Genomic DNA, 15605 nt, shown 5'->3' with positions numbered 1-15605 from the left:
TGATCAAATAAACAAGAAATACAGGAGATGCCATCAAATGAAAACTCTACTACGATGTTAACTCAAGCCCACTCAGTAAAAAGTCTGTAAGTAAGTCGTAGACAGAGGGGAATTGGCAAAGATACGAGTAGGCGTACACCATATGTACCTTATGGGTATCCCTGTCTTCAATTGCCCTGTATCATTTTTCAACAAGCATGAGAAAAAGAAAAAAGAAAAAACAGGCTGCCGACACTGAGGAAGAAAAAAAGGTTGCCAAGCAGTAACTGCCAAAGGGGTGTGCTAGCGTCCAAACAAGAGCTAATAGGCATCCAGCTGGCATAGATATGATGGAGAAAGACACTGAAGAACAGAGGACCCCAAAACACTAGTTAAGTATAAATACAGTTGCTGTGTGTGCTGAATCAAATCCCCAACCAAACACAACATGCAAACACCAGGCAGCAAAATGGGAGCTCCCTTGACACCATTGCTGTACCTCTGCCTACTGCTGGTGCCATGCCTTCTTCTCTTGGAAGAAGCACATGCGCCGAGCCGCCATGGAGGGATCTCACTGAGGTCTCAACACATGGCCCTCCTCCACTGGAAAGCTACACTTGCAAGCCTACCTCCGCAGATGACGTCTTGGCAGGAAAACATCAGCCCCTGCAACTGGACGGGCATCATGTGCACAGCTGTTCGCCATGGCCGCCGCAGGCCCTGGGTGGTCACTGACATCTCCCTGCCAGATGCTGGCATCCATGGCACTCTTGGTGAGCTCAACTTCTCGGCTCTGCCATTCCTCGCATATATCAACCTTCATAACAACAGTCTCTATGGTGTACTGCCCGCTAGTATCAGCTCCCTATCACAACTATCATATCTTGACCTCAGCTTCAACCATCTCAAAGGGCAAATTCCTTCTGAGATTGGTGACCTGCAAAATCTCAGGCAGCTTGGTCTCTCATTTAACAGACTCACGGGACTGATCCCAGCGTCTCTTGGCAATCTAACAATGTTAACTGATCTTGTCATTCACCAAAACATGATATCAGGTCCCATTCCTGAGGAGATTGGAAGGCTTGTCAACCTACAAATAATACAACTAAGCAACAACACCTTAGGCGGTTTGATACCAAAAACCCTTGGAAATCTGACCCAATTAAATGATTTGCTCCTATTTGGTAATCAACTTTCAGGGCATATACCCAAAGAACTAGGCAGGCTAGTCCATTTGCAAATTCTTGATCTTAGTTCAAATGATTTTTCAGGTCCAATTCCAATCTCCATTACCAATCTCACTAACATGAACCAACTTTTTCTCTTGGAAAATGAAGTCACGGGTTTAATACCCCCAGAACTAGGCAATCTCAATATGTTAAACCGACTTCATCTCAAGAGAAATCAAATAACAGGTCCAATGCCCCCAGAACTAGCGAACCTCACAATGCTCAATGAACTTTCTCTCTATGCAAATCGAATCACAGGTCCAATACCTACAGAATTGGGCATCTTGCTGAATCTCCAGGTGTTAGCCTTGTCCAGCAACCAAATATCTGGCTCTATTCCTAAAAGCTTAGGAAATATTACCAAGCTAGTAACACTGCAACTCTTTGACAATCAGATAACTGGTTCAATACCAAAAACTTTTGGGAAGTTGCAAAGCATCCAACATATCCAAATCTCTGGTAACAAATTATCAGGATCTCTTCCTCGAGAATTTGGAGATCTCATAAGCCTTGTTCAACTTGATATGTCTAACAACTCGCTTTCAGGACCTTTACCCGCAAATATATGTTCAGGTGGCAGACTTCAATATCTCAATGTCCTTTCTAATATGTTCAATGGCCCATTCCAAGGAGTTTAAAGACATGTACAAGTTTGGTTCGAATTTCCCTCGGGAATAACCAACTAACAGGAGATATATCTCAGCATTTTGGTGTGTATCCACAACTCATATCGATGATCTTGTCATCGAATAGACTCTCTGGGCACATCTCACCAAATCTAGGTGCATGTACGCAACTAATGGTACTACATCTAGAACAGAATATGATCACAGGATCAATACCTCCAATCATTTCTAAACTGTCCAACCTAGTAGAGCTACGACTCAATTCTAATCATCTCACTGGCAAGATTCCACCACAAATCAGCACTTTAACTAATCTATATAGCATGAACTTATCATCGAACCAGTTATCTGGATCCTTAACTACACACATAGGAAAGCTAAGTAATCTAGGATACCTTGATATATCTGGGAATAGAATGAGTGGATCAATACCCGAGGAACTAGGGGCATGCATGAAACTAGAGGCCTTGAAGATCAACAACAACAACTTCAGTGGGAGTTTGCCTGGTGAGATCGGAAATTTAGCAAGCCTGCAGATCATGTTAGATGTGAGCAACAATAACCTCAATGGCATATTGCCGCAGCAACTTGGGAAGTTGGGGATGCTAGAATTTCTGAATTTATCCCATAATCAGTTCGGTGGCAGAATCCCATCCTCCTTCGCAAGGATGGTGAGCCTTTCAACACTTGATGTGTCCTATAATGACTTGGAAGGACCGGTCCCAACAACACGGCTACTCCAAAATGCTCCAGCAAGTTGGTTTCTTCCTAGTAAAGGTCTGTGTGGTAACATCGCTGGCCTGCCACCTTGTTATTTAATTCCACTAGCTAGTCACCATAAACGGAAGACATTTGGTTTGCTTTTGCCAATAGTTCTTGTGGTGGGTTTCTGCCTTGTTGCTGTAATTGTTGTCGTAATAGTGCTAAATTGTAAAAAGAGAAGACCACAAGAAAGTGTTACTGCTGAAGCAAGGGACCTATTCTCTGTTTGGAATTTTGATGGGAGATTGGCATTTGACGATATTGTAAGGGCAACAGAAGACTTCAACGATAAGTACATCGTTGGAACAGGTGGATATGGCAAGGTCTATAAGGCACAACTCCAAGATGGACAACTAGTTGCTGTGAAGAAGCTTCATCAGACCGAAGAGGAGTTGGATGATGAAACAAGATTTCACAGTGAAATGGAGATCTTATCACAGATCCGACAACGAAGCATTGTAAAAATGTATGGATTCTGCTCCCACCCAACATATAAATTTCTTGTCTACGACTACATTCAGCAGGGAAGCCTCCGCAAAACATTGGAAGATGAGGAGCTAGCAAAGGAATTGGATTGGCAGAAGAGAATTGCTCTTGTGAATGATGTGGCTCAAGCAATATCTTATTTGCACCATGAATGCAGTCCGCCTATAATCCATCGAGATATCACGAGCAACAACATCTTACTTGATACATCCTTCAAGGCTTTTGTCTCGGATTTCGGCACAGCAAGGATACTTAAGCCCGATTCATCAAACTGGAGTGCACTAGCAGGAACATATGGTTACATAGCTCCTGGTACGTACTAGAAACCTTTCTTCTCACACTAGAAGCATTCATCTCAATCCATTTATTCCTAATTCTAATGTTTTTATTTTGTGCAGAGCTATCATATACATCTGTTGTGACGGAAAAACGTGACATCTATAGCTTTGGCGTGGTTATGCTAGAGCTAGTCATGGGGAAGCATCCAAGGGATCTATTAGACGGTAGTTTGTCGAGCGAGGAACAAACTATACTGGTGAATGATATTCTGGACCAACGGCCGACAACACCAACAACAACGGAAGAGAATAGCTTAGCTCTGCTCATCAAGCTGGCCTTCTCTTGCTTGGAATCTTCTCCACAAGCAAGGCCAACCATGCGAGAGGCATACCACACACTCATCCAGCGACCCTCTTCTAATCCATATCCCGTGCCTTTCAGCGCACTTGCATTATGGCAAGTAATGAATGCATGCTGATATATGATCCGAGTTCTAGTGAGAAGCCAGTGTCTATTGTAGCGGAAGCCGCTTTAGGTTTTGGTTTTGCCTCGAGTCACTCATATGCCAACTATATATGTTGAAGTCTGTAATCCTATCATGTCATATTGTAGGTTTTATTTCTAGCAAAAATAATGACCAATCCATGCAGCGTGAGCCTGTTCACGACATGGCTGGATCAGTAGCTGCATGCTGTTACGGCCATAGCAGCTTAGAACTGAGGCATGGTCAAGGAACGTGGGATGGCACGTCCATGAAGCTTGGCATGGCGCAAGATTAGTATCTTTCTGTTAGTTAGTTAGTTGAGCGTGAAAATTTTAGGTAAACCTCTTAAGAAGTTGGAGGGCCTAGTATAAGGCGATTTCTCTTTTGCTAGGCCCAGCACTAAAAAACCCACTTTTTTTACGATTATGTTTAAATAAAGAGGAGAACAAAGCAGAAAAGCTACAAAGTTTTACGCAGCGCAAATATCCTAAGTGTTCACTGATTCTTCTCCCACCCGTTTCCTCCAACAATATATACCTCGGGATGTCACGTAAAAATTAGTGCCCCATGTTCGTGATATTTCTCTATTTGGTTAGTTCCTGATTTCTAACAAGGCATAAATATAATTTGTTTTGCCGGTTGCTTGTAAAATGTAATGTGTCTATGCTTATATTTATCACTTTCTTTCGGCTGTTGTCTGCAAGGGTACTTGGAATGGTGTACAAATATTTGTCTCTTTTTATCTACTTATGCTCCCATGAACCTGAAGACGAATTTGGAGTCCAAAACTGACGCGATATCAGGCGGCCATAGTGATCAGGATAAAATGCCTTGGACCAAGCAGGAACGATCACAATGGTCGATGCGTAAGCAGGAACAAATAATCTTAGCACACAGAGCTAGGTGCATACAAAAAGGAAAATTACCACAGTACTAAGTAAAAGGACTTAGAGAGGGTTGTAGGGCATAAAAAGGGAAAATTACCACTGTACTAAGTATGAAGTTTTGATCTGTTGATGCCCAAACATAAACAAATGAATGTAAACTGACGGATCTAGGTGCATAAAAAGGGAAAAATTACCACTGTACTAAGTAAAAGGACTTACAGAGGATTGCAGTCCTTTTCCTTGGAGTCCTTGTCCTTAGGATGGAGCAACAAATGATTTACTACTACAATTAATTTCAAGCATTGGTTGGTGAGATTGACATAGAAAAAGGATACAACCTTCTTTCTTTTTTCATGCCTAATAAAAACTTAAGAAAGAATGAGATGAGATGATATGAAAAGCCCAGGTGACAGACAACAGTGAGAGCTAAGCTAGTGCAATCATAGACATGAAGAGTCTGGTATGAAAATATCCCATAATCTTTTTAATAGAAAATTAGGTATGATTCACCTCAAAATTCAACTAAGCTAGTGTAATTACAGACATACTAAGAACAGGATGCACATCCATATAGAGAACGGCTCCATTTACCATTGGTATATGAGGAAAGATACAAAAATTTGTCCATGCACAAACAAAGCGCCGAACATTTACATCAAGATCAAACCAACACCATAGCTTTTTAGTTTCAGGTACGAAATGACGTGTGCGGCACTGTAGGCAGTCCTTGTTCATTCTCCTGCACAAGCAGCGGAAAGCAAGCATAGAAAATTAGTCTACTGGTTGAGACACAAGCATAGTCTACTGGTTGAGACACAAGCATAGATATTAATTGGAACTGAAATGAAGCAAAGTATGTGCTGGCATGAAAGGACCAAGACGGTCAATCGGTAATTGTTTCAAAAGCGCAGGATCAAATCCATCATATAGCACATGTTTGGCATGCAAATGGTATGCGCAATCTTCTTCTTTTGGTAGTAAGATCAAGCTAGCATAAGCTCAATAGTTCACACCAACAATATAGGTATGTACCATGAAATTAAGCCCGAAACACACAATTTAAGAGTTAAGAAATACCTTCTCAGACAACCTTTTAGATGGTGAATTTTCAACATTGATGGGTGGCAGCGTGGACCGGCAAGCACCAGCTAAGAAAGGAGAAGAAGACGCCGCAGCGTCGTGCTGTGGGCATTTCATCAAACAGGTGGTGTGCGGTAACTAATCTTTATGCCTCTGAATCCTCTTCCTGCCCCTGAAATCGACTCTCAAACCACCAAAATCAGCAGCAACAACCTGATTGTCTCTTATCGCATAAATCACGAGACATTGAGAAGAGCACCTAGCTTGTCACAGCAGAGCTCGCAGGCGTGGTCGGTGGCGTTGTCGTGGAGCTGTCCGGCGAGCGGGCACGACAGTCACAACATTTGGCGCGGGCGCGGCCCGAAGCTCCGTGGTGGGGGGTCGTGGCGTGGCGCGGACGCAGCTGGGGGTCGGCCGCCGGGAGCTCGGCCGGCATGGCTTGAGGACAGACGACGGCGACGGGGCGGGCTGCCAGGAGCGAACCAAACCAAAAAAAACGTGTGGCCCAAGTGAGTGATAGGGGCCAATTCTTGTTTGCCGCTCACTGCTATGGCCCGGCCCATGGCCAGTTTACCTTGTTTTTATTTGGTTTTTAAGTTTTTACTGATTTTTTTGGTTCAAGGTGGCTGGCTTTTTAGTTTTATTTTTTATTATTATTATCGGACTTTTAAAAAACCAATTACCTATTTTATTTTTTATTTTTATCTTCATTTATAATTATAACTATGGTGTATATATGAACATTTTTAAAATATTCTTTTAATATTTTTTCAAAGCTGGAAAGTTAGAAATTGCCTAGGAGCATAGGCTCCCGCTCGGCCTAATGTAAGTTTGCCATGGTACCTGGTCGATCGAGGCCTTACCACTAGGCTCGAAGTGGCAGCAAGCGTCCTCTGCCCGAGCGCAACCTTCATGGCATGGAGAGGGAGACAAGAGCGGCATCTGGTCGAGGCTTTACCCGCTCCCAAGACGCCGCATCCCAGGTCATATACTTGTTGAGCCTACAATCTGTCACTCATGACTAGAAAATGCCCGCAAAAAGGGTAAATCCGAACGGCCGAGGGGCAAAAAGAAAGAAGATATTCCCTCTGTTTTCATTCACTCTGCATATTTGCTTTCTCCTTAAGTCAAACTTTAGAAAGTTCGATCAAGTTTAGAAAATGATATAAACATTTATAATAATAAAAGTATATGATGCGAAATATATTCAATGATTAATCCAATAGTATTGATTTGGTATTAAAGTTGTTAACAAAATTTTGCAGTAAATATGGTCAAAATTTACAAAGTTTGACTTAAGAAAAGGCTAATATGCAGAGTAGATACCGACATAATGAGTATATACAGTTTCAAGAAGTAATATATGCAGTTTTTTGAGATTTTTCGTCGAACTGAATTGTGTGTGTGCATTTCTAAACAGACAGATGTGTGTGCCCAAAGCAGAGCAGTGTTCCTTTCTCGACAAGGGTTACACGCCAATTCAACGAGTCGATTATCAAATTAGAGCAGATGCAAAACACTCTGCTAGTCAAACTAAAATAAAGCATATGATAACTACTTGGTTAAGTTCCGGGAGGATATATTGCGTCATTGGGACTTGGAATGCAGCCATGAAGACCAGACGCCCACGCACCTAAAGAATACGTGGGAACATTGGCTTGTTGGATGATACACGGCAATCAACACATAAAGAAAGCGTTAGTAGTGGTAGAAATTTACCGAATAAACCCACTTGAGCTTGGACCTTTTCTTCAGTCAGTGTGGTCATGATGCTGCTTGTTTGTACTCCCTCTGCAAATTTTTATAAGATCGTTTAGATCACTAAAGTAGTGATCTAAATGGTCTTATTTACAGAGGGCATGCTTTGAATTCCAGAGGCTGCAGCCACTGCTCATTTTTTTACTCAGGCACATGACTTCCAACAAGACTTGCGGTCCAGGATTTATATTAACCAAAATTCAGCACATAAAGCTTTGTTTTTACCTCCGACAGAATAGAATTCCAGCATGGAAATTAATTTCCCCACAGTTAATCACTTGCGATGCGCCACAAGTCACGGGTCCTTGAGCTAAATCTTTTGTTCTATGTACCAGCTAAAGCGAATAAGGGAAACATTAGAATTGCATGTAGAGAGATAGATTAAGGCAAGCCGCTTCAATTTCCTGGAATTGCCATACCTGAAGCAGTTACAAGTTAAATGAACAGGAAGTACTGTCAAACCAATCACAGGAGATAATCAGATAATATCAAATGAACACTCTACTGAAATATTAACTCAAATCCATTCAGTGCATAAGTTGTAGAGGGAGGGAAAAAGTATTGAAGAGATAGCCACACTGAAGAAGAAAAACAGACAGCCCAGCAGTAGCTGCCAAAGGAAAGAAAAAGGCTCGCATTCAACTTTTGTGCAGCCTCTCCACTCAACTCTTTTCGAAAAAATCTTCCACTCAACTGTTGTGCTGCTTCCATTATATACTGGAAACAATGCTTCCACTAAACTGTTGTGTGTTGACTGGGGGACGTTGTAACAATGGATGGCACTGGTTAAATACTCATCGACGGAGTTGCATTGTGTATTGAATCACATCCCCAACAAAACACATTATTGAATTCCAGATGCAAACACTAAGCAGCAAAATGCGACCTATGTCGTACCTCTGCTCACTGCTGGTGAGCTGCCTATTTCTCTTGCAAGAAGCACATGCGGCTCACCATGGAGGGATCTCACTGAGGTCTCAACAAATGGCTCTTCTCCACTGGAAAGCTGCACTTGCAAGTCCACAGCTGCAGATGAGCTCTTGGCAGGAAAAGACTAGCCCCTGCAACTGGACGGGCATCATGTGCACGGCAGTTCGCCATGGCCGCCGCATGCCCTGGGCGGTGACCAACATCTACCTGCCAGATGGTGGCATCCATGGCCAGCTTGGTGAGCTCAACTTCTCGGCTCTTCCATTCCTCACATATATTAACCTCGGCAACAACAGTCTCCATGGTCCAATACCAGCTAATATCAGTTCTCTATCATCACTATCTTATCTTGACCTCAGCTTCAACCATCTCAAAGGGAAAATTCCGTTTGAGTTTGGTGGACTGCAGAGTCTGACCTAACTTGATCTCTCATTTAACAGACTCACAGGACATATCCTTGTGTCTATGGGCAACCTAACAATGTTAATCAATCTTGTCATTCACCAAAACATGGTATCAGGCCCCATTCCTGAGGAGATTGGAAGGCTTGTCAACCTACAAATTCTACAGCTAAGCAACAACACCTTAAGCAGCATGATACCAAAAACCATTGGAAATCTGACCCAACTAAATGCTTTGGGCCTGTTTGATAATCAACTTTCGGAACCTATACCCTAAGAACTAGGTAGGCTAGTCCATTTGCAAATTCTTGATCTTAGTTCAAATGATTTTTTAGGTCCAATTCCAATATCCATAACCAACCTCACCAAGATGAACACCCTTTATCTCTACAAAAATCAAAGCATAGGCCCAATACCTTTAGAACTTGGCAACTTGCTGAATCTCCAAGAATTAGACTTGTCCGACAACAACATATCTGGCTCCATTCCACACAGCTTAGGAAATATTACCAAGCTATCACTACTATACCTCTTTGAAAATCAGATAACTGGTTCCATCCCCCAGGAAATTGGCAATCTACTAAACCTCAAATATTTAGGTTTGTATCATAACCAAATTTCGGGATCAATACCAAAAACTTTTGGGAATTTGCAAAGCATCCAAAAGCTGCAAATCTTTGATAACAAATTATCAGGTTCTCTTCCTCAAGAATTCGGAAAACTCATAAGCCTTGTTGAACTTGGGTTGTCTAGCAACTCACTTTCAGGACCTTTACCCGCAAATATATGTTCAGGCGGCAAACTTCGATATTTCTATGTCTCTTCTAATAAGTTCAGTGGCCCCATTCCAGTGAGTTTAAAGACATGTACAAGTTTGGTCCGAATTGACCTTCAGAGGAACCAAATAACAGGAGATATATCTCAACATTTTGGGGTGTATCCACAACTTATAAAAATGCGCTTGGCATCGAATAGACTCTATGGCAAGATCTCACCAAATCTAGGTGCATGTACCCAACTAACACAACTATATCTAGCAAAAAACATGATCACGGGTAACATACCTCCGGTCCTTTCTAAATTGTCCAACCTAGTAGTACTAACACTCAATTCTAATCATCTCACCGGGGAGATTCCACCAGAAATCTGCACTTTAGCAAACCTATATAGCCTGAACTTGTCGTCGAACCAATTATCTGGATCCATACCTACACAGCTAGAAAAGCTAACCAATTTAGGATACCTTGATATATCTGGGAACAGACTGAGTGGAGTAATACCTGAGGAACTAGGGGCCTGGATGAATCTACTGTCCTTGAAGATCAACAACAACAACTTGAGTGGTAGTTTGCCTGGTGCGATTGGAAATGTAGCAGGCCTGCAGATCATGTTAGATGTGAGCAATAATAACCTAAGTGGTGTGTTGCCGCAGCAACTTGGGAAGTTGGAGATGCTAGAATTTCTGAATTTATCACATAATCAGTTCAGTGGTAGCATTCCATCCTCCTTTGCAAGCATGGTGAGCCTTTCAACACTCGATGTGTCCTACAACGACTTGGAAGGACTGGTCCCAACAGCACGGCTACTCCAAAATGCTTCTACAAGTTGGTTTCTTCCCAATAAAGGTCTATGTTGTAACCTTTATGGCCTGCCACCCTGTTATTCAACTCCAGTAGCTGGTCCCCATAAATGGAAGATACATGGTTTGCTTTTGCCCATTGATCTTGTGGTGGGTTTCACCATTGTTGCTGCAATTGTTGTCTTAATAATTCTTAACCATAACAAAAGAAAATCACAAGAATGTGTCAATGCTGAAGCAAGGGACCTATTTTCTGTTTGGAATTTTGATGGAAGATTGTCATTTGATGATATTGTACGGGCAACTGAAGACTTCGACAACAAGTACATCATTGGAACAGGAGGATACGGCAAAGTCTACAAGGCACAACTTCAAGACGGGCAGCTAGTTGCTGTGAAGAAGCTTCATCAGACCGAAGTAGAGCTGGATGACGAAAGAAGGTTTCGCATAGAAATGGAAATCTTATCGCAGATCCGACAAAGAAGCATTGTAAAAATGTATGGGTTCTGCTCCCATCCAGCATATAAATTTCTTGTCTATGACTACATTCAGCAGGGCAGCCTCCACCGAACATTGCAAAATGAGGTGCTGGCAAAGGAATTTGATTGGCAGTAGAGAATTTCTCTTGCAAAGGATGTGGCTCAAGCAATATCTTATTTGCACCACGAATGCAGTCCACCTATAATCCATCGAGATATAACAAGCAACAACATCTTACTTGATGCCACCTTCAAGGCTTTCATCTCGGATTTCGGCACAACAAGGATTCTTAAGCCTGATTCATCAAACTGGAGTGCACTAGCAGGGACGTATGGGTACATAGCTCCGGGTATGTACTAGTATAACCTTCCTTCTCAGATCTGAAGCATTTATCTCTATCTATTTGTTCCTAGTTCTAATGTTTTGATTCTGTGCAGAACTCTCGTACACATCTGTTGTGACGGAAAAATGTGATGTCTATAGCTTTGGTGTGGTTATGCTAGAGCTAGTGATGGGGAAGCATCCAAGGGATCTATTAGACGGTAGTTTGTCAAGCGGGGAACAAGCTATGCTGGTAAAAGATATTCTAGACCAACGGCCGACAACACCAACAGCAACAGAAGAGAATAGCTTAGCTCTGCTCATCAAGCTGGCCTTTTCTTGCTTGGAATCTTCTCCACAAGCAAGGCCAGCCATGCGAGAGGCATACCAAACACTCATCCAGCGACCCTCTTCTAGTTCCTGCCCCATGCCTTTCAGCGCACTTACATTACAGCAAGGGAGTGATGCATGTTGATATATGATCTGAATTCTAGTGAGAAGCCAAGGTCTATCATTGCGGAAGCCGATTTAGGTTTATGTTTTTCCTCGAGCCACTCATATACCATCCATATATGTTGAAGTCTGTAATCATCTCATGTCATCTCGTAGGTTTTATTTCTAGCAAAATCAATAACCAGTCCATGCAGCATGAGCCTGTTCACGACATGGCCAGATCAGTAGTTGCATGCTATTACGATCGCCCCGTGGGATGGCACGAGTATCGGCTGTAGCGGCTCAGAACTTGAGACATGGTCAAGGAACGTGGGATGGCATGTCCGTAAAGCTTGGTCATGGCGCAAGATTACGATCTTTATGTTAGCTAGTTGAGCTAATGAGTTGTTTAAGTAAAGAGGAGAACAAAGCAGAAAAGCTGCAACGGTTTACGCAGCGCAAATATCCCGAGTGTCCATTGATTCTTTTCCCTCCCTATGCCTCGGGATGAGTTCATGACTCATTGTAAGTGGTTGATGCGTAAACAAGAACAAATAAATATAAACACACAAAGCTAGGTGCATAAAAAAGGAAAATTACCATAGGACTAAGCAAAAGAACTTACATGGGGCTGTAGGGCAAGAGTATGAAGTCCTTATCCTTATCATGGAGCATTGTATCCAGGAGTATGTAGCCCTCGTCCTTCAGATGGAACAACAAATAATTTACTACTAAACTAAATTTCAAACATTGATTGGCGAGATTGAAATGGGACAAAGATACAACCTTCTTTTTTCTTCATGCCTAATAAAAACTTACCAAAGGATGAGATGATATGATATGCAAAGTCCCAGGTGACCGATAACAGTGAGAGCTAAGCTACTGCAATCATAGACATGAAGAGTTTGGTATGAACATATCCCATAATATTTTTACCAGAAAAGTAGGTACCGATTCACCTAAAAATTCAACTCACCTATTGTAATCACAGACATACTAAGAACAAGATGTACAACCGCATAGAGAACAGGTCCATTTACCATTCTTCAACGACTGGCAGTGATATATGAGGAAAAATACAACGAATTTGTACATGCACAAACAAAGCACTGCAGGCAGTCCTAGTTCATCCTTCTGCACAAGAATTATGAAAGCAGGTATGGGTTCAGATGAAATTATCTTCAATCCTGACAATCTTTTCATCATACCCATCATATCTTCAATCCTGAAAATCTTTTCATCAATCCTGCAATCATTGGCTCATTGCAGTCATCTGTTAAATGAAGGACACTTCAACATAAATCTGGGAGCTAGGTATCAGAATCTAGCAACCAAGAACCCTATATGAAACTAAGGCAACATACAGTCTGTTGAGGATCATTCATTCTCTGTGATGCGAAAGAAACTTGGTCAAGATTGTATGTTTTGTTGTACAGCATGTCACACTGCCGTCCATACCAGTAGAAAAGCATGTGGAGCATAGAGATTAGAGCACTAGAACTAGACAAATAGGTTGCTGCCGCAGAAAAGAATGATTAAATGCTACAGGATAACCGACTAGATTAATTTAACTAAGGCCAGGAGCATGGAGCAACAATAGCATTCGCAATTCTGCCTTGTCCATGTCAAGAACTTGCTAGCCTTCCATATCAGCAGTCTCTATAACAAGTAACCTAAGCAGATAAGAACACAACCTTTACCTAACAAGAAATTATGAAACTGTACAAAAATGACCTTCTCAGCAAGGTGTATGAAAGAATGAGAAGAGAAAATAATCCAAAGGTGTATGAAAGCACTTGGGCTAGATTCAGGATTCGGCAATACCTTCTCAGCAAGCCTTTTAGATGGGTGTCGTCTCCTTGCCGGCGAGAGGGGGAGAAGAAGACGTCGATGCGGTGTGTTGTGGCCTTGTAGGCATTTCGTCGAATAGGTAGCGTGCGGTGGCCTCCCTCCTCCAAATTTGTGACTCTTGTCCCTGAAATCGATGCTCAAACCATCCAAATCAGCAGCAGCCACCGAAGTCTCCTCATCCATGGCCATGGCGTCAATCACCAGAAGTTGTAGGATCCATTAGATTAGGAGAGCATGAGGCAGCACCTACTAACTAACCTGAGGCACTGGGAATCGAGGGAGTTGCACGGTGGTGGGGCTTCGCGACCTGGAGGAGGACGGTCGATGCGGCTTGGGCTTGGAGTTGGAAGCAAGGGCGAGGACGCCGACCGGGACGCGTCGGTGGCCGGAGTACGGCCTGCCTCGGCCGGAGCCCGGCCCAAAAAGAAATATGGCTCACTCATGGGCCGCAATCCAATCTAGTGTTTTCTTCTGTCGGCTGGCGTTGGCCCAAAAAGAAAGCCCTCAAGTCTGCTGGAGTTTTTTTGTGTTCTTTTTGCTTGGTGTCCGTTCTTTTTTTATTAGTATTGTCAAATGCTCATAGTCTTTTTTCTCATCATCATGTGTTTTAGCAATTCATCCCTTTCTCAAAAAAAATTATCTTATAGCATTTAAAATCTGTTTGCCATGTATCTAAAAATTGTCCAGTGTATAGAAAATATTCATGGTCTTTCTAACAAAATATTAACAGGCTGACATGGGCAGGCTGGTCGGGCGGATACAAATTACGTAGACTTGTGGTTCAACGTCGATATTTTTTGCAATTCACTCTGTTGATCCCTTCTTACATTCATGATTCAGGCAATTCCAACAAGTTATGGTGGGTACCTTAGCTTCATGAGTTAGTTTTAGCTCATTGCTATGTGCTTCTTGGTCTAGAAACGAATAGGGTGCTAGACACCTTTTTTATTAGTGTTGGTTTGATTTCCCGCTAAAGAAAAATTAGTTTTTCCCTTAGAAAAAAATAGTTTGATGAATCACACACGAGTTTTCATGGTTTGATTTCCCGCTAAAGGAAAATTATTTTTCCCTCAGAAAAATTAGTTTGATGAATCAAACACGAGTTTTCATGGATACATAGCAGGTTCAAACTTAATCATTATGCATGTACATACTCCTTGCTGATGAATATCGCTAGTGTCATCTCTATCTTCATTTACTTCTTCGTATGACCTCATTGATTTCATTCTAGCTCTATAACTATCTTTCGAACCTTGGTGTACTTTGTGTACAAAATGAACAATTTCTTTCGAAGTATCAGGGTTTCAGACGATAACTCATCTGTTACAACGGTATTTCATTTTTTTAAACTTACTACAACTCTAGAGTTGTTGTGTGTTCATTATGCATCACTCAAATCCACGTCATCAACTTTCAACCATTTCTGCCTTTAATTGCTAATTTTCAGCTTATTTACTGATTATTTTTTTAGCTAAATGACCCTGAAATTGAAAAGCACTACAAATAACTCTGAAAATGTTGGAAGTTGGCGTGGTATCATCATTCTACCCAAATAGCATGTGCAAAAAAGTAGAGAGGGTTACGATAAAAACTGGATGCACTTCGTGTACAAAATGGACAATCTCTTTCGAAGTATCAGGGTTTCGGACAATAACTCATCTGTTACAAAGGCATTTCATTTTTTAAAACTTAGTACGACTCCAGAGTTTTTGTGTGTTCATTATGCACCATTCAAAGCCACGTCATCGACTTTCAACCCTTTCTGCCTTCATTTGCTAATTTTCAGCTCATTTTCTGATTATTTTTTTAGCTAAAATGACCCTAAAATTGAAAAGCACTACAAATGAACTCTGAAAAGGTTGAAAGTTGGCATGGTATCATCATTCCACCCACATAGCATGTGCAAAAAAGTACAGAGGGTTACGGCAAAAACTGGATGCACTTCGTGTACAAAATGGACAATCTCTTTCGAAGTATTAGGGTTTCGGACGATAACTCATCTATTACAAATGCATTTCATTTTTTTAAACTCAGTACAACT

General features: G+C 41.8%; 2 protein-coding genes, 2 long non-coding RNA genes and 1 pseudogene across 4 annotated transcripts; 3 read left to right on the top strand and 2 right to left on the bottom strand.

Moving 5' to 3' along the window:
• The first annotated feature begins 429 nt into the window (after nucleotides 1-429).
• Nucleotides 430-1877, top strand: LOC119298950 (probable leucine-rich repeat receptor-like protein kinase At1g35710). The gene has a single exon (XM_037576264.1). It carries the CDS (start codon nucleotides 449-451, stop codon nucleotides 1844-1846), a length of 1398 nt encoding a protein of 465 aa, XP_037432161.1. The 5' UTR covers nucleotides 430-448; the 3' UTR covers nucleotides 1847-1877.
• LOC119298942 (MDIS1-interacting receptor like kinase 2-like) lies at nucleotides 1844-3853 on the top strand. The gene is made up of 2 exons (XM_037576253.1): nucleotides 1844-3394; nucleotides 3481-3853. The coding sequence occupies exons 1-2, from the start codon at nucleotides 1942-1944 to the stop codon at nucleotides 3837-3839; spliced, it is 1812 nt and encodes a 603-aa protein (XP_037432150.1). The 5' UTR covers nucleotides 1844-1941; the 3' UTR covers nucleotides 3840-3853.
• Nucleotides 3854-5195: 1342 nt separating this feature from the next.
• Nucleotides 5196-6240, bottom strand: LOC119298936. Its single transcript, XR_005146036.1, has 3 exons — nucleotides 6072-6240; nucleotides 5810-5984; nucleotides 5196-5471 (listed from the first exon to the last, which is right to left on the bottom strand). It is a non-coding gene; the product is annotated as an uncharacterized LOC119298936 (long non-coding RNA).
• Nucleotides 6241-6557: 317 nt separating this feature from the next.
• LOC119315140 lies at nucleotides 6558-13954 on the bottom strand. The gene is made up of 10 exons (XR_005152593.1): nucleotides 13823-13954; nucleotides 13538-13688; nucleotides 12922-12959; nucleotides 12690-12847; nucleotides 12533-12595; nucleotides 12339-12415; nucleotides 10182-10279; nucleotides 7796-10117; nucleotides 7532-7603; nucleotides 6558-7445 (listed from the first exon to the last, which is right to left on the bottom strand). It is a non-coding gene; the product is annotated as an uncharacterized LOC119315140 (long non-coding RNA).
• LOC119315104 lies at nucleotides 9249-12320 on the top strand (annotated as a pseudogene).
• Nucleotides 13955-15605: the final 1651 nt, after the last annotated feature.

This window comes from Triticum dicoccoides, chromosome 1B (genome assembly GCF_002162155.2).
Source record: "Triticum dicoccoides isolate Atlit2015 ecotype Zavitan chromosome 1B, WEW_v2.0, whole genome shotgun sequence".
Lineage (NCBI taxonomy): Eukaryota > Viridiplantae > Streptophyta > Magnoliopsida > Poales > Poaceae > Triticum > Triticum dicoccoides.
This window is presented reverse-complemented; position numbering and strand designations above follow the sequence as displayed.

Excerpts from the sequence above, each read along its gene's own strand:
- LOC119298950 (XM_037576264.1), top strand. The coding sequence starts at position 449 with ATGGGAGCTCCCTTGACACCATTGCTGTACCTCTGCCTACTGCTGGTG.
- LOC119298942 (XM_037576253.1), top strand. The coding sequence starts at position 1,942 with ATGATCTTGTCATCGAATAGACTCTCTGGGCACATCTCACCAAATCTA. Across the intron at positions 3,395-3,480 it reads ATATGGTTACATAGCTCCTG|AGCTATCATATACATCTGTT; the intron begins GTACGTACTAGA and ends TATTTTGTGCAG.